We start from the raw sequence: 27,890 nt of genomic DNA on the forward strand, positions 1-27,890 counted from the left end.
CCAACTCACTACCTGGCATCAACAATACATGTGGTTTGTACATGTGTATCACTGGTAAGAGGCAGTTGTCCATCTGTGTTTATCCCCGAGGTATTTCTGGAACGAGTTAAGGCATATTCAGTGGCGTAGAGGTTTTAAAATGTGCCCTTGACAAATCCCTCATTTGCGCCCTTTTACAAAACACTTCTAACCTTCCCAATGTTTTTTACATAAAACCTTCCAATGCAATCTATTATTTCAACTTTTGAAAATTGTAGTTTATTGTGAGCGCGCTTTTATTTTATTTTGACTTACGGTGTCGATCGAAAGTTTTAAATAAAATTCATGACGAAATTACTTTTGCGAGAACCTGAAAATGCGCCCACTTCAAATGACGTCACTGGGAACTGCCAAAGCTGCCCCCATCTCTCTACGCCGCTGTGCACATTTGTTTTTTTTTATCGCAATATTAATCATTACGTTCGAAGTAAACTAATCAGATTTAACCAGAAAATTAGGGTAGCCAAGTAGAGGTTAACTGATTTCAGCAACTGTTCTTTGATCCTGCATTTGAAATAATCTCATTGAAATGCACAACAGCTTACAGCGTTACTAACAACACCGTTTGGAGGACCATTCCAACGTTTGCTAACTCAACTCCTGTTACGTCTGTTAATGACTGGATTGTCATTCAGCAGAGGATTGATGGCTCGCTAAGTTTCAATAAAAATTGGATTACTTATAAAGTATTTTAAGTTTTTTATAAATGACATTCTTAAATTTTTAATTCTTGAACACAGTTGGGATTTGGAAATTACAACAAAAATTATTGGATGGGTCTGGAAAAAATCTATCAGCTTACCAATTGGCAGAATTTCAGGTTGAGGTTTGAGGTCCTGATAAATGGTGTTTGGACCTCGGATGAATATGACCATTTTAAGGTTTGAATGAAAGAATAATTTCACCAAAAAATTATAAAATGTTAAAAATTATCCAAAGAATATTTTAATATTTTAGTTTAATAATTTAAATTTGTGTCTTTTTGAATACGTTACATTTTGTTGCATTTTGATCATTAAGATCCTAATTTAAAAATCAACAAAATTCTACATCTTACAATTATTACAAACGATTAAACCGCTTTAGATTGGATCGGAAATGGAGAAGTACAGGCTGACCGTTTCCGGATACAGTGGAGATAAGTGCAATGTTCTCAACAGTACTGTTCCTGAATATCGTCACAACGGAATGTACTTTTCCACTCCCGATCAAGACAACGATTTACTTGCTAACTGGAGCTGTGCATCCATGACTTCATCTGGGAATTGGTTCAACGCTTGCCAATATCAGCGCGTGAACAGTGTCTATGGTTCAAATCTTGACTACGCTTACACCCGCGCTACGTACATAAGGATGATGATCAAACCAAATCCATGAACGAGTTATTGTGATGAACAAAATTAAAATTTATAATTTATTCATTACCATGTAGTGCTTAAAATAGCTTATACTGTATTAGCGCTTAGTATGAAAACAATTTTTCTATCTCTTGACATTTGTGAATTTGTTAGCTTTACAACATTTAAATTATCTATACATTTCTCTATCGTTAAACATGTTTATCCTTTTTATTGATTAAAAACTAATAGCCTTCTTATTGCTATGCATTTAATTGCTAATTGGATGTTAATCAGTAACTAAATTATTGAATAAAATATTTTTAGTCATAAATTATGCGTTGTTTAAAACTGAAAAATAAAATTACTTTCATATGGCACCAAGGCAATTTTAATTAAAATCAGAATCGCGAAGTCAGTTTGTCGACGTCGTTCGTAGGCCTATAGTGCTGTTCTACAACAGTAGTTTAGGAAGTGAGTGAAAATTTTTCCACTTTTTCCTATTTAAAATGTCCCAGCCTATCCATGTCAGTAACTTCTGGCTAATTTTCATAAAACAAACCTTGGTTTGTAACCAAAAATGTATTTTAATAAAAAAATATGTCTTGGAAACTTGTGGTGCAATGAGTAACGCGATTTGTAGATGGAAACTTCACAGCTTAATCTTCTCACCATCACTTGACCTTTGAATTAACTTTCGAAAATAGGGAAGAAGGTTTTGAAGGGATTGGCACGAGAATGTTCAATGGGTAGATAAAAATTGATGGTGCGGTCTTGTTCTTTCTAGAAATTTTCATAAGTAGAGGTGTAATCTAGACTATTAAACGTTGGTTATCATAAATTACACTATAAAAAGAACTTGAATGACCACCACCAATAACATCCACCCATCTGTAGGTTGCATGGACATATCAAAGTACCAAAAAACAAAATGTTTAGAAGAAGCATTTAATTAGGCAGTTTTAAGGTAGAATGTAAGTCGAAACATAGACGCGAACATTAATTTTAGCGCTATTCCTTGGGATAACTTCTTAAGCTTTGTATTTATTTAAACATTAAAAAAATGAATATATTTTTAAGTTTTCAGTACGAAATAAATGGCGTACCTTTATAAATAAAAATAGTTTGCCAGGAGGTGGAAAAAATGTTTTTATAGCTTCACTTAGGTTACATAAAAGAACAAGCACAAAATCAATCGATCGATCAATCAATCAATTAATTTCTAAAGCACCATTTCCGCGATGCTCGACAGCGCTTCTTAATCAATTTTATAAACAGATGGGTCTTGAAATCCGCTCTGAATTTAATGAAAGTAATGAAAAAGTGGTTAGAAAAGGAGGTAGAGACTTCCAGAGAAAAGAGTCAGAATAAGCAAACGTAGATTTAGCATAGGAGTGTTTAACAGGAGTTAAGAAGTGAGAGCGAGGAGACAATCGTAAACAGGGGGCGTTTAGGTTCAATTAATATAACTGATAACTACTTAAGAAATAATTTAAATTGAGACTTGTACATGAATGTGCAAATTTTAAAAATTATTCTTTATTTTATAGGTAGCAAGTGCAGGAAAAAAAATATGGAGATATAGGAGACGAGCAGCAGAGTTAAAAGCTTTACTTAAAGAATGAAGTGTAAAATTAAGAAGTTGCGAAGTTAAAACTAATGAAGTAACAAGAAGAATGGGATCATCAAGGAAAAGTAAAAGTTTGTTTAATTCTACGTAGATGAAAGTAAGAACTTCTAGCAACACTATTAATCTCAGAAGAGACATGCTAGAATCAAAAATGAGGCATAAACTACCAAACCTATGAAAAAAACCAAGAGTTTTAGTATCAGGTAAGGAAACAATGTAACCGACTTGAACAATAAAATTTAATAACTACATCACACATTCATACATATCAGTTCTACATATGTATAACGTGTGTGTTTGATCTACATACAATATAATAACCTAAACGAATTCGAAGCACAGCCTCAAAATACTGCAGCGTGATAGCTCAAGTTAGTTTCATAAGGTTATCCTTCATACTATCAGAAAATTTGTTTGACGCGATCTTCAACGGAAGATACAATTCAATAAGGCATACGTTTGACATATTGTATATATGAACCAGTAGTTATATTTAAATAACTCAACAGCAGTCGTATCATTCACTAGACATAGTTAACGTTAATCAACAGAAAAAAAGACGAAATTTTCCAATATATTTTTAATAGAAGAAAAAATTGAGAATAAAATTTGAAAAACTAGTCGAGACTGTCCCGTTGATAAATCATGGATCATGATGTGTGATGGCGATGGTATGTACAGGATAGGCAAAATTTCAGACACTCAGGCTATCCATTTCAAACATCTGACGTAGAAAAATGTTTTAGATAATTTTATTTCAGTTATTTTATTTTCGTTATAAACTGCTTGCTTGTCACCAACTAATCACTAACCTTTATTAAATAGGTGCAATTTTAAAAAAGCTTATCAAATTATACAACTAAACATAACGATTAAAACAACTATTACAAGTAACTCATAGATATTTTGCACTCATTAATGAATGTTTCTAACAATCAGTTGAATCTTTACACAAAATCGCGATTATTACATAAGCGCTAATAGAAACACCCAAAAAACCAAAATGAATAGGCAAGAACCAAAAATTAAAAAACATCAAAAGAATTATTAAAATAATTTAATATTCCAGGCAAAATGTTCCCCGCAATATATTTTAAAATAAAAACAAAATTATACATGCCTTTAAAAAATGACGAAAGTTAAGAAGAAAAAGGGAATGAACAAAATGATTGATAAAGAATAAAAAAGAATACCTGGTGTCTTGATGGGTGGAAAGACACTTAACACAGCAGTACCTCAGCCCGCACTGAATGCAGGTATAATTGGATGGAAATGTGTTAGATGGGATAGACTTCGCTAAGTAAATACGCATCTCGTTCTAGATATATTCTCTAAATTAAAACCAACCTCGTATTACCAAAAAATTTAAAATGGCAAAGTTAGCACCTACCCAACCATAAGCAATTTAAATTGGGAGTATGAGCAAAAGTTAAAAACAACAAGAGACACTGGTGAACAATGGATTTTAAAAGTAATGAGATGACAAACGATAATGAATGAATGAATGAATGAATGAATGAATGAATGAATGAATGAAATGAATGAATGAATGAATGAATGAAAGAAATGAATGAATGAATGAAAGAAATGAATGAATGAATGAATGAATGAATGAATGAATGAATGAATGAATGAATGAATGAATGAATGAATGAATGAATGAATGAATGAATGAATGAATGAATGAATGAATAAATGAATGAATGAAAAACTATAGAAAGTAAATGGTGAAAATTAGAGAATAAATGGTGAAAAAACGACAACAACGAACCACAAATTATTACCAACCAACCAACCAACCAATCAAACCAACCAACCAACCAACCAACCAACCAATTAAACCAACCAACAAATGGTTAACAACAGCAGACTAGTTAGAAGTTTAAAAAAAGGATATCCACATACAGAGCAAAACTTCCTTTCGGGTAATTTCGACGGCGGAACTGCTGCAGATAAATAATTTAAACAATCCCTGCCAACCGTAGCCTGCTTCCAGATTTAAAAAGAAATAAAAATAAATTGAAATAAATTAAAATGAAAAACAATGAGTACAATTCTTAAAACTTTTAAAATACTATATGCTTATGAATTTATCTATTCAACCTCAAATCAGACTTATAGAGGTTGACAAAGCAAAATGACTGCACAAAATACATAATTCAGGATTATAGATTGAATATTAACACATCACCATCATCATTTTTAATATTATTATTATTATTATCAAAATTAGATCAAGATATAGTTTGAAAATATGATAATTTGATTTATAACGCCAAAATAATAAAAATGATTGAACCCCAACTGATCAATTAAACCAGCCCCTCTAAAATGTACTCACTTGCAGTGACAAGCATTTTAGATTAATAGGATTTTATAATTACTTCATTATTGATATTTGGTATTTGGAGTTAGAAAATAAAAGGATGTTCTAATTATTATTAGCAGCATTTATATAGCGATTTATAAATCAATTTCCCAAAAGCCCGTGTGGATAGATCACAATTAAATATTATTAAGTGAGTGATAGGTTTCAAAAAATAATATATAACTATACAGAATACATGATTCATAATTATAGATTGAATAGCAACACATATTCATTATCAATATTAATATTATTACTATTATTATTATTATTATTAGTAGTAGTAGTAGTAGTAGTAGTGGTGGTGGTGGTGGTGGTGGTGGTAGTGGTAGTGGTAGTAGTAGTAGTAGTAGTAGCATTTATATAGCGCTTTATAAATCAACTTCCCAAAAGCCCGTGCAAATAGATCACAATTAAATAGTATCGAACAAGTGAGTGATAGATTCCTACCTCCTCCTCAAGCAACGTGGTGAAATTTTTTCTGAATCTTATTTTGAAGAAATCACTTTTGGATTTTCTTTTTTTGCCTCTTTGCTGATCTAGAAGAATATTACAATGCTATAATTTATAATCAATCAATCTTCATTCAGTTCCCCCGAGGTAGGACGTTTTTAATTTATAATTGAATAAATATACGAATAGATATATAACAAGGGTCAACAAAAAAGTATTTAAAAAAGTAGTAGCAACTGAATGGACACTTTTGAAAGATTGCACATATCTTCAAACTATATCATGATCTAATCTAACTAAAAACATCATACATCATATACATATATATATATGTCTATATATATATATATATAACAATATGTAAATATAACATTATAACACAAACTAGTTTCCTTCTTCTCCTCGAACTTGGGGGCTTTCTTGTTCATTTTGAGGTCAGCGTGTGGGTCCTCCTGGAAGTTGTCCTCCTCTAAGGCATCCAGCGCTTTTCGTTGTCTACGACGACGGGCTGCGTCATCCAAAACTCGTCGGGCCTGTACATCTTTTATTCGACCTTGTGAATTTTAAATTTTAAAAAATCAATCAAATCACAAATTCAAAATTGAAATTCAAAAATCAGTTTCAGTTTCAGTTTTAAATTGCTGAATAGAACTGTAATCAATAAAATTAAAATTTTAAAACAAATCTAAATTTTAAAAAAATAGACTGAATTCAAATTTATATTTAATATTATATTTTTAATCAATAATTAATTATTATTAAATATTAATTATAATAAATATAATTATTTATAATAAAATAATGAAATAAAATTTTTAATACCAGATTCTCGTTTATCAGCCATTGATTTAAAATTTGAAATAATAGTTGTTTGACGTTGTTCAAGAAATTAAAAAATCCAAAATAAATTCTCGGCAGACATCGGATTCATCCTGCTACAAAAGGACCAGATATATGTAATGCCCAGATCATTTAATTTTAAGTTTACTTTTAATGTTTACATAGAGGTGTGGATAGTTATTAATTGTATAGCAATTCATTTTGTAAAAATTATATTAGTCATTTAATATACTGCGCACGCATTCAAGTGTATCTTACGCACATGAATAAAACGTTTAAATGCGACTTTTAAATGTCGAAAACAAATGAACATGAATTACTTAATCGAACGTAATATCAAAACCGATAACTAATTATTTATTTCATAATATCGAAATTCAAAAAAGCAAAGCAATCTTGATATGCTTCTTTATTGTAAAAAATTTAAACAAGCCAAAAATACTACACTGCTGATACATGCATGCAAACAAAAAAAAATAAGGCAAAATAATTTTACAATACTTAGCATAACATTAAAATAGATTTACAATATCATGAACACACTTTTGCAATAAAATAATCTCTTATTTCATTTAGATGTTTATACTAAATTAGTAAAAATATGAACAACATTATTTAACAGTTTAATAAGTCTATAAGTTCTCCTAGGACCACCAGCTTTCCCATGTAATTGGATTCCGACCTGAAGGAGGAGCACTGGAACTGCGTCTTATGAAAGGCAGCGTCGCAGAAGTTCTCAGCAGGGTCACCCTCAACCCCAAGTTCAAACAAGTTTGATCAAAACTGTTCCGGGCTGATGGCGTGTTCGTAGGAGTAACAAGACGTTCGGAAACCCATTCTGGGTGAATTGTGAAATCGTGCGGTTTTCTGTGCCTTATCGTGTTAAAGAATGTTCCATCGAATTTGACGCGGGAGCCAGTAGTTGATGACATAGTTGAACTGCTTGACATTACTGAGAGTCGGTCGTCATCTTCGTATGGTTCTGCAGGTTTTTGGTAACTATCCGTGTTTGTTTTCAACGATGATGTCTGTGGTTGGCGTTGCCGATGTCCTTCCTTAGTAGGTGTGATCTCCGAAACAATACAATTTGGTAGTAGTTTTGGTCTGTTGTCATTTGGCTTACAAACCTTTTTGCGAATGTAGCCCAAGCGATCCAGCGACATGATATTAATTAAGTTGTATCAAAATTGCATTCCTTACTCTTTGCAGTTTTTTAAATTTACTACGATACCCGTGTAGGTTTTTATCGCACATCCATCAAAAGCAAAAACAACCTTTAAATCATATTCCGAACGGAAACCATCGCGAAGTAAGAAATTTGTAAACAAAATTACAAGCGCATGCAAGCCGTGCATGGGACGTCTGTGGAAACAATGGCTTAACATACATTGTACAAATACTGCCTTGCAAATAGGCATGCAAACACGTCTGCTTGCAGCAGCAGCAGCAATCAGTAGCTATTCGAGGCTTTGACAACGACGGCTAACCACGAAGAATTTTCAAAATAACAAATCGATATAAAAAAGAATAAAATGTTTTTAAATAATTCTTTTCTATACTAACAGTTTTACATTACAAGTATTTGGCAACGAAAAATAAGTTATCAAGATTATAGAAAAAAAACATCGATGAATTGTGCACAATAAGTTAGTTAGGTATAACTGACGACGTCAATTCATCTCAGATTTAGTTTAAGAAAAAGTTAGATGTCAACGCCACATATAAGTAAACACACATCAAAAGAAACGGTCTCAAATACATTGTTATCTACGAATATTGAGTTCATATGCGCAAAAATGCATTGAAAATATGATAAAAACGCATGGCTTGGGAATTTTTGGAGAGTTTACAAATGTTGGCGAATGTAAAAGGCGAGCACAGGTCTGACCACGAATGTATGGACCGAATGCATTAAAACCTTATTAAATTTATTAAACCATTATAAATGTATTGCGAATCTAACCGAGCGTTGCGTTTTCTTTACAAGCCTGAAACATTTGTCATTAATAACATGGATATATATATATATATATATATATATATATATATATATATATATATCCATGATTAATAAGCGAAATGGAAATTTGTCAGACGAAAAATGTTTTGTCTCACATCATCACAATAACTTATCGTATGATTCAATTTAAATTTTCTTATTTCAATTGAGATGAAAACTCAACCATACGACTTTTAGACATTCTTCTGCGATGATCAGACTGAACAATGAAAATAAAGTACGACTCATTCGATTTACGAGCTTCACATACATACCTGAACTATTAACGGACTAACGGACTTTACCAATGCGACAATTGAAGGCACCCAAACTCACTTAAAAACATATAGAATTTTTTCTCGTATAGGAAAAAGGAAACGATTTTCCGGCAAATAAAGGACATCAAAAAACGAATAAAGACACGAAAAAGCTATAAATAAATTAATAGTTCGATACAAAGAACTATTACATCAGAACACTACTCAACCTGGATGTAACGTACATGTAGCAAAACACGCATATTCAAACCTGTAAACATTCAACTTCACGAGTTATTTTCAAGTGCGCACAAATGAGTTTAAATGTTTCAAATAAGTAATGATATGTACGATATACGAAAAAATAGATGGCTAAAAATATTTAATGTTATTTTTATAGTTTTTCGACGATAAGCGAGTGAATATCATAATCATAAAGATGATAATAAAATTATTTTTGTAAGTGTTGCTGCTGTGGCTCCGTATTTTATTTAAATTATTCAGTAGCTCAGACTGAATATGTCACAAGCTGATTGGTTGTATCGGATAAAACCAAATATATCAGCCAATGAGAATGAGTTTTAATGACGCAATTATTATTCTAGTAGGTTTACAAACTGTCTATAAAAGGTTGAGAAAGAAACAGGGTGTAGTTTAGTTATCGCAAATTATTCTTCGTAAGAGATCAAAAATACGTAAAAGCAAATAATTTTTAGTTGCTGTCGCTATAAAGAGAAGATTATAGTAAGTCTCTTAATTAAATATTACATCTTTGGTTTTCGTAACAAAATTGATTTTTATTTAGTTTTACGCCATACATTCTAAAATGGCGTCAGGTGTTTGGTTTGTTTAATCTCGTATGTATACATTTTTTTTACTGTAATTACCTTTTTCAAATGTACATGTTTTAAAATTATGAAAAACTCACACCCACAGAGATGCAAATTTTCGTAAAGACGCTTACCGGCAAGACTATCACCTTAGAGGTGGAGCCGAGTGATTCCATTGAGAATGTGAAAAACAAGATTCAAGACAAAGAGGGTATCCCCCCGGATCAACAGCGTTTAATTTTTGCTGGCAAGCAGCTGGAAGATGGCAGAACCCTCAGTGACTACAATATCCAGAAAGAATCTACACTTCATTTGGTCCTCAGATTGCGTGGGGGTATGCAAATTTTCGTAAAAACCTTGACCGGAAAAACAATAACACTGGAAGTTGAGCCCAGTGACACTATTGACAATGTCAAGGCCAAGATCCAAGATAAGGAAGGTATTCCTCCAGATCAACAACGCTTGATTTTTGCTGGCAAACAGTTAGAGGATGGCAGAACCCTTAGTGATTACAACATCCAAAAGGAATCAACACTTCATTTGGTTCTCAGATTACGTGGTGGTATGCAAATTTTTGTTAAAACATTGACTGGCAAAACAATTACTCTGGAAGTTGAACCAAGTGATACCATTGACAATGTCAAAGCAAAAATTCAAGATAAAGAAGGTATTCCACCAGATCAGCAAAGACTGATTTTTGCTGGCAAGCAGTTGGAGGATGGTAGAACATTGAGTGATTACAATATTCAGAAGGAGTCAACACTTCATTTGGTTCTCAGACTGCGTGGTGGCATGCAGATTTTCGTCAAAACACTTACTGGGAAGACAATTACATTGGAAGTAGAGCCAAGTGACACTATAGACAATGTGAAAGCCAAAATCCAAGATAAGGAAGGTATTCCACCAGATCAACAACGTTTAATTTTTGCTGGCAAACAATTGGAAGATGGCAGAACCCTCAGTGACTACAACATCCAAAAGGAATCAACACTTCACTTGGTTCTCAGGTTGCGTGGTGGTATGCAAATTTTTGTCAAAACCTTGACTGGCAAAACAATCACACTCGAAGTTGAACCCAGTGATACCATAGATAATGTCAAAGCAAAAATTCAAGATAAAGAGGGTATTCCACCAGACCAACAGCGTCTGATTTTTGCTGGTAAACAGTTAGAAGATGGTAGAACCCTCAGTGATTACAACATCCAAAAGGAATCAACCCTTCACTTGGTTCTCAGATTGCGTGGTGGCATGCAGATTTTTGTCAAAACCTTGACAGGGAAGACTATTACACTCGAAGTTGAACCAAGCGACACCATTGACAATGTGAAGGCAAAAATCCAGGATAAAGAAGGCATTCCTCCTGATCAACAGCGTCTGATTTTTGCTGGCAAGCAGTTAGAAGATGGTAGAACCCTCAGTGATTACAACATCCAGAAAGAATCAACACTTCATTTGGTTCTCAGATTGCGAGGTGGTATGCAGATTTTTGTCAAAACTTTGACTGGGAAAACAATTACACTTGAAGTTGAACCCAGTGACACCATTGATAATGTCAAGGCCAAGATCCAAGATAAGGAAGGTATTCCTCCAGATCAGCAACGTTTGATTTTTGCTGGTAAACAGTTAGAAGATGGTAGAACACTCAGTGATTACAACATCCAGAAAGAATCAACCCTTCACTTGGTTCTCAGATTGCGTGGTGGTATGCAGATTTTTGTCAAAACCTTGACAGGGAAGACTATTACACTCGAAGTTGAACCAAGCGACACTATCGACAATGTGAAGGCAAAAATCCAGGATAAAGAAGGCATTCCTCCTGATCAGCAACGTTTGATTTTTGCTGGCAAGCAGTTGGAAGATGGTAGAACCCTCAGTGATTACAACATCCAAAAGGAATCAACCCTTCACTTGGTTCTCAGATTGCGTGGTGGTATGCAGATTTTTGTCAAAACCTTGACTGGGAAGACTATTACACTAGAAGTTGAACCAAGCGACACTATCGACAATGTGAAGGCAAAAATCCAGGATAAAGAAGGCATTCCTCCTGATCAGCAACGTCTGATTTTTGCTGGCAAGCAGTTAGAAGATGGTAGAACCCTCAGTGATTACAACATCCAAAAGGAATCAACCCTTCACTTGGTTCTCAGATTGCGTGGTGGCATGCAGATTTTTGTCAAAACCTTGACTGGGAAGACTATTACACTAGAAGTTGAACCAAGCGACACCATTGACAATGTGAAGGCAAAAATCCAGGATAAAGAAGGCATTCCTCCTGATCAGCAACGTTTGATTTTTGCTGGTAAACAGTTAGAAGATGGTAGAACACTCAGTGATTACAACATCCAAAAAGAATCAACCCTTCACTTGGTTCTCAGATTGCGTGGTGGTATGCAGATTTTTGTCAAGACCTTGACTGGAAAAACGATCACTTTGGAAGTTGAACCCAGTGACACCATTGACAATGTGAAGGCGAAAATCCAGGACAAAGAAGGTATTCCACCAGATCAACAGCGTCTGATTTTTGCTGGCAAGCAGTTGGAAGATGGCAGAACCCTCAGTGATTACAACATCCAGAAGGAATCAACTCTTCACCTTGTCTTAAGACTGCGCGGTGGTGAATAGAAAGTTTTAACAAAAATTGTAAAAATGACGTAACAATTTGTTGAACATTTTTGTCAAATTCTGCATTTTAAAAATACCAAAAAATCGTAAAACACTTTTGCAACTGATTTTATATTAACACTTATTTGAAACATTAAAATTATAGTCGTTCAGTAACGCGTTTGTTCTGTTTTTACTTGTTCGGCCGTATGGTTCAGTATTTTCTGTTAACTATAGAGGTTGGCCAGCGTGGGTCATTGAGAGTCCAGGCAGGTGTCAACGCCAGTAAGTATTTCTCAATTTTGCGTCGGGCTTACGAGACTTGGTCTGGCTTAACGTCAGTGGGGAAAGTATCGGGTTGTCAGTGAAACTCAGCGGAAGGTCTTATATGGTGTCTAATAAATGACATCAATGGTATATAGTAAGTCGCGGCCGCTCTATAGGGTTGAATTTGAGAGTTCCGCAATCACTTTTTGTTTAGAAATATATATTTAGGACGTCAGGTTTTGTATATGAATTTAATTAAACCCTTCCAGCTTAATTCACTATATCAGCGCCAATCTCCCTAAAACAATTGAAATATGGTTGGCTGTTAATGATTCGTGTCTCAAAACTAAAAATAATATTCCCGTTAAAAACTCATTTTACTGACTTTTAATAACACTTGTGGATTCACATGATAATAATACCCAACGGGGAGGACCACTGCACATACATAAGCACATGCATAAGTACATCCATGCTTTATAATAGTAATGCTAATTCTAACAAATTGAATTTTCCTTTTGCTTGTCCTTTATTGTTTTTTCGTTTCAAATGTTCTTTTGTTTAAACACTGCCTGCTTACAAATTGCTCGTCATATCTAATGGTAGACCAACTTATTGTGATGGAAATACTGAATTTCCTACATCCATGCACTAGTCGTCAACAACGAGCGCGGAGTAATTATTGTTCATTTCACTGCAATATCATTGTAGTTACTTGGACACTCTTTTTGTTTTTCGTTTTTGGTTTTCTTATCAAATATTATTTATTGCATTTAATAGAACTTTTCACATACACGACTCTCACAAGCGCATTTGACACACTATAACACACATACACACACAAATACACACACACACACAAAACACCGTGTACCCGAATGGAGCAACTACTAATTTTTACTTCCTTCCGGTCGTCACTGGTCTGAAGGAGGGCAGTTTTTTGGTTTTATTGTTTTGTTAAACGAAAACACCAACACCAAAATAAGCCTGCTAAAAAATTGTATTGTCCGATAAAGTAAATGGTTATATCAATTTCTGAAAAGGAAATAATTGTTAAATATTTAATTAATTAATTAATTAATTAATTTAAAGGTTTTCATCTGTTTTATTAATTTCGATTGACATTTTGAAAGAGTCGGACTATTTGCGAAATCAAAAATATCTTTTTAGACTGGAACAGGAATCTAATTATTGGAAAGGATTGAACCATTAGGACTTCCTCCAACGTTAGGTGCCGAATTAGCGCTACCACTTGCTACATTATCATTAAGATTTTCACCATTAGTTGCCGAAGTCTCATTACCATTTTCCGAATCTTCATCTTATTCGACATAGCTGTCGGAACCAACAGAAACACTGGCGTCGTTAATAGTCAAACCAAGGTACACGTCTTTTTTGGCAACCGTCAGATCTTCCAGATTTCCACTTTTCTCTCCTACAAGCACAGGCTCATTGTCGCCAACTTCTCTCTGTTTTTCTAGCAGAATCTCTGGATAAAGTATAAAAATTGGAAGGCTATTGAAAGAAAGAATTGTTATAAAGTTGTAAAAGTGGAATGAACTTAATATAATTAATTAAATTAAATATTTACTGATATCACGGTCAGAACTTCATTAATTAGTGCATATATATATTAAACGGACATTTTGAAACATTTATAGGAAACAATAAATAAAATATAAATCAATATAAACTCCCTAATAATAAATGAATAAATGAAACTCCCCAATGAAAAAGTCATTATTTCTGTAAAACCATTTTTGAAATAAGTATATATATATATATATATATACCTGATAGAACCAGAGTAACAAAAGCCGCAAAAATAACGAACGATCTGAACATGGCAATCACAAATTAGTAAGGTAAAACTAGTAAATGCATGGGCATATATAAAAAAATGTTAGCTGATATTATAAATATAAATTTATAATATTATAAATACAAAAATATAAATAATTAAATATGTGTGCGTGTATGTAGAACCATATTAACAAGACATCTTGATTGACTGAAATAGATTTAAAATATTGCTTGGCTGAAATATATTTCAAGTATAAGACATTTTGATTGACTGAAATAGATTTCAAGTTGTCCAAGTGGCAATAATTTGTGGCATCGATTCGTTTAAAACCGTATTTCTAAATATTTGAAAATTAAATATATTTTTAATCTTATTTATCTATTTATTCATTTATTTTTATCACATATATATATATATATATATATATATATATATATATATATATATATATATGTTGTTATTATTATTGTTGTTAAAATTTATATAGGCCAGTTATAATTAAAAATTTTCATCAGCACTCCATGTTGATTCCCGATTCGCTAATCCCGATTGACAAAGTTCACACACACACACACACACACACACACACAGATATATATATATATATATATATATATATATATATATATATATATATATATAAATTAAATGCAGACAAATGAATAAATTACTGAATAAAAAAATGAATTAATGAGTTAATGAATGAATGAACGAACGAATAAACAAATGAAGGAATAAATAAATAAATGATATTAAAAACTAATGTTAATATTATTTGATGTTTTTATTACCTTTATCCAATTTTGAAAACTGAATTTGAATAAAAGTTACAAACATAAGGACAAAAGACCATTGAAATATTAATACACAAATGTATTTTAAATGTTTTGAAATCAACTAAATTAAATTTATCTGTCGCCAGGTGAATTTTGTTATCAATGAATTTTTGCACTTTATGAATTGCTCAATTATTGTTATTATTATTATTGTTGCTGTAGTTGTTTCTGTTGTTGTCATTGTAACTGCATTATTGGTAGACTTTGATAGTTCAACTAACAATGACGCTACCACACGTTATACATTATATTTAAATTATTTCTATAATTATAATTTAATTATGATTAAAATATAATCATAATAGGTAGCATACTACTACTATCAACTATAGAACAGCATAAAAAATGCACGAGAGCCTGTTTAGTATGTAATGAAAGTAGAGAAAGTTTATGAATTCATCGTTTAAATGATATTGATTTATAAAATTCAATTCTGAATAAATAGAAGCAATTATTTAAACATTTGAATCGAACAAAATTTAAAAGTTTGTAACATGAAAGCGTGAAAACTCTTCTTAATGCGTTGGCTCATTGTGTTTTAGATGTATTCATTATTTCCAACGCATGTGAGTGTATTTTTATACAACGTAGAAGTATTTCTACGTAACAATCTAGTGACGCTAATAAATATACTAACTCTTAGTTTGATACATGTAAGCTTAGCTGATGTTTCAAACAGATCGATTTCACTATGGCTACGTTAAGTGTTTAGTCGTCGTTAACTGGAAGGATGATAAATAATTGCAGCCGCAGCTAGATGAGCTGAGTTCCAGGAAGTGGAAAGCTTTTGAAAATAATTCTTTTGATCAAGTTTTAGCAGAAATTTAGTCCAAAATGTTTATTCTTAAAATGTTTTACCTAACAGTTTTGTTGTCTTTTTTGGTTAACTCTGTAGCCGCTGAAGTTGATAAGAAGTATCGTAGGATAGGAGAGCCAAACAACCTCATGTGTTTTGTTTCCGATCCTATCACAGTACTAACCAACATACGATCCTTACTGGAATGTTCTACCAAATGTTCTCATTATTTTTCTTCTACTGATGTCACTTGCAACGCATTCAACTACGTGTCCAACGATGCTAATCATCCAGCTAAATATTGCCAATTGTTTCATTTCACTGGTCACACTAAGTTCGAGAATGTCCTGAGTAGAACTGACTGTAAAACTTTTGTGGTAAGTTTGCAAAGTTTTAATGAAAAGTTTTAAAAAAGTGTTTGCTTGTCGGTAATATTGATATCAATTAAATTGAAATGAATTGCATTTTCATTACAGGACATTACGGTCGTGCAAGCATTATGTTAGTTGAATGTTTCTCACATTAATAAGTTGATAAATAGATAAATAACTTATTGGTCCTTTTTTGAATTTTGTCAGTTTCAAAATATATTTTTGTGAGAATTAGAATTAAGATACATATTTTCAATATTATCGAAGAATAGTGGTAAGCTTTTGAAAAATTAGGAGATTGCCAACTGAATAAATCCAAAAGTTAATTTTTTTCTTAGAAATTCTATCAATTTTTTTTTTAAAGTTCCTGATTACACCTTGACCGTGAGCAAATCTTGCAACTTCCCATTCACCTTCAACGGTGGATTGTTCTACTCTTGTTCCAACTCACTACCTGGCATCGACAATCCTTGCGCTCTCTACATGTGTCTCATTACTAACAGGCAGTTGTCCGTCTGCCTTGATCCTCAAGGTTTCTTACAATGGATTTAATGATAGTTAAATATACATCAACATGTTCAACCAAGTGTGAGAAAATGTTTAAAAATTATTTTTGTAATTTTTAGAAATAAACTTTAGTTGCAATGCACAACACAACAGCTCGCACCGTCGTCAACCAAACCTATCTGTTTAACTTTACAACGTTTGCTGATTTAATTCCTATCACGTGTGTTAATGATTGGATTGTCATTCAGCAGAGGATTGATGGCTCGCAGAGTTTCGATCAAACTTGGGATACATACAAAGTACATTCCTAAAAATAGTTATGAAAATTGAGTTTTTATACTAATTCATATTACTTCGCAGGCAGGCTTTGGATCCTACGACAAAAACTTCTGGTTGGGCCTGGAGAAGATTCACCAAATAACAACATGGGGTGATTACAGGTTGAGATTTGAAGTTCTCATCAACGGTGTTTGGTACTCTGATGAATATGATCATTTCAAGGTTAGGGTTAGGGGTTAAGTTGCAAAATATATGTTTTAAAATTAAATGAGAAACTAAAATTGTTCATTAAACAAAAGTTAAAACGGAAGTTTTATTTTCATTGTTTTTTCTAATTTGAAAAAATTAACCGTAAATAATTTTATAATTTTCAAATGATGAAAATATCTAAAACCTAACTTTTAACTTTCACACTTTACATTTTCTTTCATTATTCATAATTAAATACCTTTGAAACAACTGCAGATCAATTCAGAAGTTGAAAAATACTCCATTAACGTATCTGGATACAGTGGAGATAAGACAGATGTGTTGAACAGTCCATCTTCCGTTAATGTCCAGAATGGTATGAGATTCTCAACTCCTGACCAGGATAACGACCTTTCGGTCAACAGTAATTGCGCTTCGATGCTGTCCTCAGGGAATTGGTTCAACTCCTGCTTTTATCAAAATGTGAACGGTCAGTATAATTCTTCATTTTGTTTCAAATATGCAAATTCTTCCCTGACATACTGCAGGATGATGATGAAGCATAACGTGTAGGGATTATTAATGATTTATATAACGATTTGTAATGGTCATTCCTATCATATATTCAGTTTTCTTAGGTTATTTAAATTATTTTAAATAGTTCACGCATGCTTTTGCAACAGAAATCTTTACCTATCTGTTAGACACAATCACTTTGTAATTTTTCATATAAATCATGCTTTTGTCGACACGTGAAACTTTTGCATCGTGAGATGTTTTACTGTTTTCAAAGTTTGCTATTTAACATCATTGGATGAAATTTTCTCAAAACATTACACTAATTTAAAAATCTGATTAGGGCAAATTTTTGATATTTTTCTCTTTTAAAACTTAAATAAAACGAGAATATACTTGGCTACATTCTGATTGTTGGAATTGGATGATAGTGAAAAGTAAAGTTCAGACAATTTGCTATAATCAGATCATCGCACTCTGTAGCTCAAATAAACTGAATGAATGTAAGACATTTCATGAATATTCTTACGTAACTTACAAGTGCATTACTTTTTTGATAATTAAAAATAAATGAACAGATTACTCTAGTTTACAAGTTTAATTAGATTTTAACGTGTTTTGTATGCTTTCATGAACGTTCATTAGATTGAAACATTTTTAAATATTGCTATATAATTTCTTAGTTTTAACTTTCATTGTTGCAAACATTGTCGAATATGAATCTCATATATTTTTAGATCCGTCATTATTGTATGGTGTTTTGCGTCTAAAACAGTCTAAGACTAAATTTTATCGCTATAAAGTTTTATAATTAGAATTTTTTCATTCAATAAAATTATTAACTGAGATGGAAACTTTTTTATTTTGTTGTAATATGATGGAAAAATAATTAATCCGGCCATTGTGAAAATATGAAATGACAATAAGCAAATAAACACATACGGAATCGTATACAGTATTGATGAAGCGTGTTTGAATGTTTGTGAGTGTATATGTGTAAATGTGTGTGAGTGTAAATGTGTGTGAGTGTATATGTGTGTGGGTGTATATGCGTGAATGTGTGTGAGTATATATGCGTGAATGTGTGTGAGTGTATATGTGTGAATGTGTGTGAGTGTATATTTGTGAATGTGTGTGAGTGTATATGTGTGAATGTGTTTGAGTGTCCTCTGTGTATGATTTACTTTACACCAACTTAAATAAGGGAGTTATTTTGCAGTCGAACCTCGTAACTTTAACGGTAGCGCCAGGCACCTTAACCATTACACCAATGAACCGACCAACCCCAGTAACGCTAATTAATTCCAGCTCGTTAATAAAAAAAAGTGTAAATTTAAACTTAATTAGCGCTCAATAATTCATCAGTGGAATTTAAAAATTTTGAAAATTAAATTTTTGTACGTTTTAAAAAACACAAAGACCTGAAAAAATTTTCACCAAAAGACCCAAAGCTAAAAGTACTAAAAATTTACTAAAAAAATATAAAAGTACTAAAAAAACTAAAAATTATCATATTTCCACACTCATTCAGCCTGCTAAATTATTCATCTCGTCACCGTGAAAATAAACATTTTTTTCATACAATTTCAAAACAACGTTTTGAATGAAGCGTTGTTGTTGTGGCTATTTGTCGTTGTTATTTGTTGCTGTTGCTATTTGTTGTCATGTTATTTGTCGTTGTTGTTACTGTTGTTATTTGTTGCCGTTGCTGTTGTTGTTATTTGTTGTTGCTGTTAGTCGTTGCTGTTGCTGTTGATTTTATCACGTGATGTACCTACATCGCGTACAGCGATTTGCTGGTACTTTTTAAGAAGTAATGAAATACTTTTTTGATGTTACTCTTCAATGTTTCGTCGCTATATTTAATAACATTTCAAAAAGTATTTCATTATCTTATCTAATTACTTTTTAAAATTCCTTCCTCGCTTGTGAAATTTTTTTCTAGCAGAATCTAAATTTTACTCCAACGATTTTAAGGGTACTGAAAATTTTTAATTTTTTAAATTGAATAGATTTAAAATAGTCTTATTAAATAGATTAAATCAATAAACGAAGTAGCACAGAACGGATCAAAATTTATGTGACGTCAATCGAGAGGGCGTGGGTTTGCTTTTTTTAAATCACGAGCTCTGGCAAGCCCGCGTTTGTATGTACCTCGCGAAGAAAGGCAGCCAGCTACAGCCAGTTTGAATTACTGTTTGAGTTACTGTTAACATGGAATCAACGACCATACGAACACACACACACACACACAAACACATATACAGGCACGTATACATGCACACGCACTTACACACATGCGCCCATGAATACATACATACACGGACTCTTAGTTCGAATTTCAACTCTTAGTTCATTAATTAAATTTTCTCACCTTACAACTCTATCATCGCTTCCATAAGACGTACATCAAAAATTTTCTATTCGAAAAAAGAAAATAATAATAATAAATAAACAATAAATAAATGATAATAAAATTTGTTATGAAAATTGTGGAAATCATTACGGGAGTTAGTTATTATAGTGATTAGTCAGTTGTAAACCTAAATTTGGTCTTGCGTTAAACTGTTTTTGGGAGTTTTAAAGGTTTATTGTTTAAGTGGACATTTTGTAGGCGGAGTCAATTATGTTAATGAGCAAGTGTAACAGGCTCTCAGTGTAGTAATACATTTTTGGTTAAAAGTTGAGTTTGATTGGAAAATTAGTTTATATAGCTCCTAAATAATTCTAAACTAATAATTCTAAAATAATTCTAAACTAATTTTAATTTATCTCAATAGTCATAGTTTTTAAATTGTAAGTTGTTGATCTGAATTAAAGTTTTAAACAGACTGATTTTAATAAACTATACTGATCAATATGGATGTAAATAAATTAACGTACACTGTTGAACAATTGCTGCAGCTCAATAATAACCTGAAACCTAATAGAAGGATACGTAAAAAACTTTTCTCGTTAAAACTCTGGAATCCTAGGAAGAAAATGTTTCCAAGAAATAATCTGGTAACAAACAGCTATTGCTTAAAGTTAAAAAATTTTCTACAGAAGACGATGATGTTGATAGAAATAGAGATAATACCATGATGAAACTTGGTTTGCTCAATGTGAGGTCGTTGTCAAACAAGTCAGTGGTAATCTATGATGCCTTGTTGCATAACAAAATTGATGTTATGGTGCTTAAAGAAACATGGCACAGAGCGTCAAATGATGATTCGGTAAAATCTGCTTTGCCACCAGGCTATGAGTACGTTGATGCCGTCAGGGAATTTGATCCAGCTCATGGTGGTTTGATTGTTATGGTTAAGGATGTGTACTCCCTCAGGCGGTTGGATATTCCCAAACTAACATCGTTTGAGTGTTTATGCGTCCAGATCTCGATGGCAAATACACCAGTCATTCTGATGGCGATATATCGTCCGGGCTCAAAAGGTGCTGACAAGCTGTTCTTTGACGAACTGAGTCATGTGGTTGAGGGACTGATTGTGAATAACGTTCCGTTGTTGATAGCTGGTGATTTTAATATTCATCTAGAGGACGCTGATGATTTAAATGCGAGGCGGATGGAAGATTTCTTTGCAACATTTGATATGATCAGGTTTGTGCATGGTCTAACTCACGTCAAAAATGGAACATTAGATTTTGTGGCTGCTACATCAAGTTACGAGATTACTGATGTCACCGTGGGAACACCAGGAGAATTTTCGGACCATGCCCTTATAACGTGTTTGTTGCCCATGCAAAAGGTTAAACCAAAAATGGTAACTAAACTCGTACGATGTTGGAAGAAGTATGACAAAGTGGCATTTCGAGGTTCTTTGATGTCAACATTACTGGCTGTACGACCATCTGATGATGCTTGCGCTGGGGATCTGATGAATTGCTATGTGACGGAGTTACGACGGTTGGCAGATGAATATGCACCAATTAAGAAGGTTAACTGTAAATTTTGTCCAGTTACCCCTTGGTTTGATGACGAGTGCATTCGGTCTAGACGATGGTGTAGGAAGCTGGAAAAGAAATATCGCAAAACAAAGAATGATGATGATCGGAAAAATTGGTATGATGCCCTGAAGGACAGGAAAGTGTTGCTGATAGACAAGAAAAATAGTTATTGGCGAAATCAGATAGCATCTTGCAAAAAAAATCCTTCTCAACTTTGGCGTCATGTGAACAAGATGATGCATAAAAATGTAAAGATGTCAGAGTCAAAAAAGACAGAACTTTCATCTGACGATTTTATCAAACATTTTGAAGACAAAGTTGATAGAGTAATGAGGGTGACTCAACATTATGATTTTCCTGAAATTGAAGAGTTGTCTGTTGGAGTATTGGATAATTTTGAACCTTGCACAGAAGAAGAGGTTCACAAAATAATAACGCAATCACCGTCAACGACATGCTCAGGTGATCCTGTCCCAACATACATTCTCAAGGAGTTTTTGGATGTTCTTCTACCCTTCATAACTGTCATGGTCAATGCATCTTTGAGAGACGGAATTTTACCAAAGATAGCCAAGCATGCAATTGTCACGCCGCTGTTGAAAAAACCCCAGTCAGATGTGTCTGATCCGGGCAATTATAGACCAGTTTCAAAATTAACTTTCTTGTCTAAGTTAATCGAAAGAGTGGTAGTACGACGGCTGGTGCAGCATTTAGACAAACAGAACCTGATGCCGTATGCACAATCTGCCTACAGAAGACATCATTCGACTGAAACAGCACTAACTCGTCTGTTGGTAGATGCGTACGAAGCTGTTGACAAGAAAAGGGTTTCTCTCTTGGCACTTTTGGATATGAGTGCAGCTTTCGACTGTGTCAATCATGACGTGCTGCATTTGGTTTTGAAAAATCAATTTGGTTTGAAAGGCAAGGTACTTGGTTGGTTGTCATCATTTGTTTGCGAGAGAACGTATGAAGTGGTCTACGGGGTACAAGCATCAACAGTCATGGAAATAAAGAACGGAGTTCCTCAGGGCTCAGTGTTAGGCCCACTCCTTTTTCTCCTGTACACTTCAGGAGTAGCGAAATTGTTGAAACATACTGATCTGCGCGTGTACGCATATGCAGATGACATACAGATCATCAGCAGCGCTGGGATGGGGTCGGTGGGGGAAATGGTTGAACTTGTCTCAGAGAAAATAATGTGCCTAAAGAATTGGTTGGGTTCGTACAGACTAAAATTAAATGATGAAAAAACACAGGTAATGTTGATTGGAACTAAACAACAGCTCTCGAAAACTGATGTAAAGAGCATAAGATTTGGGTCTGTGATGGTGCCGTTCACTGGTGTGGTAAAAAATTTGGGTTTCTGGTTGGACAGTACACTGAATATGCATCAGCATGTGAATAACCTCGTTAGGGACTGTTCATTTCAGCTTCGACAGCTTGGCCGCATAAGAGCCTCTCTTGATCTGGATACAACAAAATCTCTGATCCATGCGTTTGTGGTCAGTCGGGTTGATTATTGCAACAGTTTGCTGAGCGGATGTCCGAAGTCAACAATATATGGGATAAAATCAATACAAAACAGGGCAGCGAAGTTTATAGTACAAGGAAAAAAATATGACCATGTGACCCCAATTTTTCGTGAATTACATTGGCTACCAATTGAAAGCAGAATCGTTTTCAAAGTTTTGGTGATGATGAAACGATGTATGCAAGGTTCGGCTCCGAAATATCTAATGGATCTGTGCAAAAAAACACCAATAATAGTGGCGGGTAGATTCTTAAGATCTTCCAAAAACAATGATTTTCAGAAACCGTTGGTAAACTCATCAATGGCGTCAAGAAGTTTTGCAGTGTATGGCCCAAGGATGTGGAATGATTTGCCAACAGAGCTGAAAACAAATGAGATTGATGAAGTGATTTTTAGAAAAAGAATCAAAGCGCACTTGTGGGATAAAGCGTTTGTGAGAACTTGAACGAGCGCTATATAAACTCTACATATATATATATATATATATATATATATATATATATATATATATATATATATATATATATATTATACCCACTGTGTACGCATCAAACGAATTATTTTTATGAACATGTACTAGACTCGAAGCACGTTCAAATTCGGACTGCTCTAATTAAAAACTGGCAAATTAAAGACTGCTTGTTGCTATGAATATTTTGTATGAATGTTGTTGCTATGAATATTTTGTATGAATGTGATGAATGCCTCATTCTTCCCTTCAGTAATGATATACATAGGACGTTGTTGAATGTAAAATTCGGTATGGTGTATATGAAAATAAAGTATATTAAGAATTGTCGTTGCAATGAGAATTACATTGCATACACCGAATTTGTTTCTAGAATAACCAAAAATATGGTTTACAGTTACTTTAATGATAATCATTTTATTCTCATCATCGGTTTGCTCGTTGGCTTTAGCAACAGTTGAGAAGAAGTATGGAATGGTAGGAGAGCCAGACAATCCCATGTGTTTTGCTTCCGAACCTACCGCAGTACTAACCAACATACAATCCTTACTGGAATGTTCTGCCAAATGTTCTCATTATGTTTTTCCCACTAATGGTAACATCACTTGCAACGCATTCAACTACATATCCAACAACGCTAGTCAGCCAGCTAGATATTGCCAACTGTTTCATTTCACTTGCGATGTTCATTATAAGATTGTTTTGAGTAGAATTAATTGCCGAAGTTACAAGGCTAGTAGCATTTTTATTTTAAGAATAAAATTAAAACTTATTAAAAAATTTTCATGCATTTAGTTTTAACTTTTTAATTTTTCAACTGTCGGCTAAAACATCGAGTTGCACCAGCAGGATGATGCGGTCCAACGAGCTCTAGGTGGGTTGGTTGGATTCGATGTTGAGCATCCGTTCAATTAAATTCAATATTAATTTATTCATTTATTTATTATGATTTTTTTACAGCTGCCAAGGATCTTGCAAAACCACCAATTCGTAAGTTATTCTTCTTTTTTGATTTCCAAATATGAGTTGATGGGTTTGTTCAAAAACTTTAGGGATAATTTGTATCTTTTGATTCAATTCATTGAAAAACATTTTCGCTAAAGCAAACAATATCAATTTGATCGTGAGCAAATCCTGCAACTTCCCATTCACCCTCAACGGTGGATTGTTCTACTCTTGTTCCAACTCACTACCTGGCATCAACAATCCTTGTGATCTCTACATGTGTCTCACTGGTAAAAGGCAGTTGTCCATCTGTCTTGATCTTCAAGGTTTGTACAAATTGTCAATTTTAAGTTTTAAACTTTGTTTCAATAACTTACAGTTAAGCCCAACTTTATTGACAACGTTTGGACTCCAGGCACATAGATTGGGTTACCTGGTTGAGCGCCTGTCAGAGCCACCTAACCTTTGCTAGAAAGGGGCAATGCATGCGGCAGCCAAAATAAATTTCGATCAAAATTGAAATTTGTACAAAAAATATTCATAAATTATAAACAAAAAGTATAATCTAGATATCTTGTTAATATGGATTGATTGAACCTTTTGAAAAAATGTTGCGTTTCAACCCAAAGTACTTTTCTAAATCTATTTGTCTTATCTTTTTGTGTGACTGACTGCTGCTGGTTTTAATTTAAAAATCATGAAATAAACGTAAGAAATGCCTGTGAGACGTTGAATCGCTCTTCTTGAAAAACATTAGTGGAACTTAATGTATTTGTGTAAATTAAACTCGTTTGCTTAGTAGAAATTTAATTTTAATTGTAAATTTGACAACTAATTTATTTTCATTAAGTACTTGAATAAAATATTCTTATACAAAATAATAGTTTAGATTGAGAGTAATTTAGTTATACGTGGAATTATAAACTGAAACCGCTCTATCGTATCTTTCCTATTGTCCCATTGTACACTTTACCTACTGGATGCAATAGGAGCAATGATGTCACGCAACAATTATAATTTGTGCATGGGAGATATAGGGAAGGTGATGGTTTACATTGTAAAAATGCGTGTAATGACGCAATAATTTCTAGGGCAACGTTCAGATAACTTCTTATTTGGCTCACTTTGTGGATTTTGTTCAAAGCTTTTTTCTATCAACTATTTTTTCAGACAAATCGGTCTCAGTTTTTTTGAATGGTTGAATTTACAGATTTTAGCTATTTTGTCTGCGTGATACGGCACGCTCGTCTAATTTACAAAAATTTTGAATACCAATGTTTTTATGTTTATATAATTAATATGTGGTGATTATTATTGATTTATTTTTATAATTTTAAATAACTAAGGCATTTATTAACGACGGGAGTAATTTATTTTGACAAACATTGTTTGCAGTTGGGCGGCACTGACATTTGCGTCGGCCCCGCTCGCTTCATGGACCCATGCCTCTTTTGGGGTTTCTGTGCGTCTGTTTTCAACTTTATGTCCACGTTGTAGAACTCCAATGTTATTAATACTAAAAACAGTTTCATTCCACTGATTATAAAATATTTTGAACATACGAATGAATTTGATGTAATTAGGTTACAGCTCTTTTAATCAATCAATTTTGTTGAGCATTCCAACGTTTGCTAACTCAACTCCTGTTACGTCTGTCAATGGATGGATAGTCATTCAGCAGAGGATTGATGGCTCGCAGAGTTTCAATCAAAATTGGGCTAAGTACAAAGTAAACTTTAAAAACTAATTATTGTGATTAAATTGTTATAAACATAAAATATTTCAGTCAGGGTTCGGTACTTACGATAAAAATTTCTGGTTGGGTCTGGAGAAGATGCACCAATTGACGGCATCGGCTGATTACAGGTTGAGATTTGAAGTTCTCATAAGGGGTGTTTGGTACTCCGATGAATATGATCATTTCAAGGTTTGTTGGTTTTTAATATTTAATGTTTAAATTTTGACGATTACTTGTAATAATGAACTTTATAGATAATTTCATGATATCCATTGAACCCTTAGAACCAATTTTCTAAAACTAAAAATTTAAAATATGTCAACACACTTTGAACGAGAAGCAAATATTGCAGGTAGGCACGGAATTTGAAAAATATTCTCTCAACGTTTCTGGATATAGAGGAGATAAGTGCGATGTACTGAACAGTCCAAATCCAATTCTCGTTCAAAATGGAATGAATTTTTCCACTCCTGACCAAGATAACGATCTCCACGAAACTTTCCACTGTGCTTTGGATAACTTATCTGGGAATTGGTACAATCATTGTTACTATCAGCGTTTGAATAATTTCTATGGATCATCGCTCGATTACGCTTTCTCCCCTGTTACTCACTGCAGAATGATGGTGAAACGTAATGTGTGAGCAGGGAGGAAGAATGGCTGACATTGAGTTTATAATCATTGTCTATTCGTATAATAAATATATTAGGTTGAAAATGTAACTTTTTAGCAAACGTTTTATCAAATATTTTCAAATAGTTTTTAATGTTTGTTTAAACTTGTGGATAATAATCTAAATGTGAACAATATAAAATTTGAATGCTGAACCAAACCTGTTAATTGTTTGATTGCATTTTTTGTATGTTTCGTGATTTTTTCAGTTTCTAAAGCTTAAAAAAATGCAGACTAATACTATCATTCTATATAGTTTTTTGTGATATCTGTTAAATGATAGCGCTGGATTCAAAAAATATAATGTAGTTAAGTTTTTGTCTTTTTATTAAAATATTGGTATAATAACCACATAAGAATTAAAAAACATCGAGAATTAATGAGAATAAAAATAAAATAAACGTTGATTAATTTAATTAAACAATAATTATATATATATATATATATATATATATATATATTTACAATATTCTATAAATTCTACTGAATGTTTGGCGTTAATATGTTTGTAGTCCGTTTTTTTGATTTTTCTCACTAAAGTTTTTTGGTGAACGTTTAGTTTAGTTTAGTTAAAATTCAAAATAAACTTATTTTGAATTTTAACTAAACTAAACTAAACGTTCATTTTTCTCACTAAAGTTTTTTGGTGAACGTTTAGTTTATTAAAATTC

The 27,890-nt window shown here is 33.0% G+C and overlaps 5 protein-coding genes across 5 annotated transcripts; 4 read left to right on the forward strand and 1 right to left on the reverse strand.

Annotated features, from left to right (window-relative positions):
* Positions 1-656: 656 nt before the first annotated feature.
* HELRODRAFT_87913 (hypothetical protein) lies at positions 657-1,416 on the forward strand (the record flags this gene model as incomplete). The annotated part of the gene is made up of 3 exons (XM_009029637.1): positions 657-725; positions 780-920; positions 1,126-1,416. Coding segments are annotated over 3 exons (501 nt in total), but the record flags the coding sequence as incomplete, so codon positions are not given.
* Positions 1,417-3,460: 2,044 nt separating this feature from the next.
* On the reverse strand, positions 3,461-7,099 carry HELRODRAFT_186049 (hypothetical protein). The gene is made up of 6 exons (XM_009029726.1): positions 6,650-7,099; positions 6,213-6,380; positions 5,825-5,913; positions 4,904-4,995; positions 4,200-4,280; positions 3,461-3,730 (listed from the first exon to the last, which is right to left on the reverse strand). The coding sequence occupies exons 1-6, from the start codon at positions 6,669-6,671 to the stop codon at positions 3,709-3,711; spliced, it is 474 nt and encodes a 157-aa protein (XP_009027974.1). The 5' UTR covers positions 6,672-7,099; the 3' UTR covers positions 3,461-3,708.
* A 2,650-nt stretch (positions 7,100-9,749) lies between these two features.
* HELRODRAFT_193870 (hypothetical protein) lies at positions 9,750-12,529 on the forward strand (the record flags this gene model as incomplete). Its single annotated transcript, XM_009029727.1, has 2 exons — positions 9,750-9,759; positions 9,860-12,529. 2 exons carry the CDS (start codon positions 9,750-9,752, stop codon positions 12,373-12,375), a joined length of 2,526 nt encoding a protein of 841 aa, XP_009027975.1. The 3' UTR covers positions 12,376-12,529.
* Positions 12,530-17,168: 4,639 nt separating this feature from the next.
* On the forward strand, positions 17,169-17,841 carry HELRODRAFT_146855 (hypothetical protein; the record flags this gene model as incomplete). The annotated part of the gene is made up of 3 exons (XM_009029728.1): positions 17,169-17,234; positions 17,296-17,436; positions 17,680-17,841. Coding segments are annotated over 3 exons (369 nt in total), but the record flags the coding sequence as incomplete, so codon positions are not given.
* An 8,631-nt stretch (positions 17,842-26,472) lies between these two features.
* Positions 26,473-27,130, forward strand: HELRODRAFT_144776 (hypothetical protein; the record flags this gene model as incomplete). Its single annotated transcript, XM_009029729.1, has 3 exons — positions 26,473-26,538; positions 26,596-26,740; positions 26,904-27,130. Coding segments are annotated over 3 exons (438 nt in total), but the record flags the coding sequence as incomplete, so codon positions are not given.
* Positions 27,131-27,890: the final 760 nt, after the last annotated feature.

The sequence above is a fragment of the Helobdella robusta genome, assembly GCF_000326865.2.
Source record: "Helobdella robusta unplaced genomic scaffold HELROscaffold_61, whole genome shotgun sequence".
NCBI classification, from domain to species: domain Eukaryota; kingdom Metazoa; phylum Annelida; class Clitellata; order Rhynchobdellida; family Glossiphoniidae; genus Helobdella; species Helobdella robusta.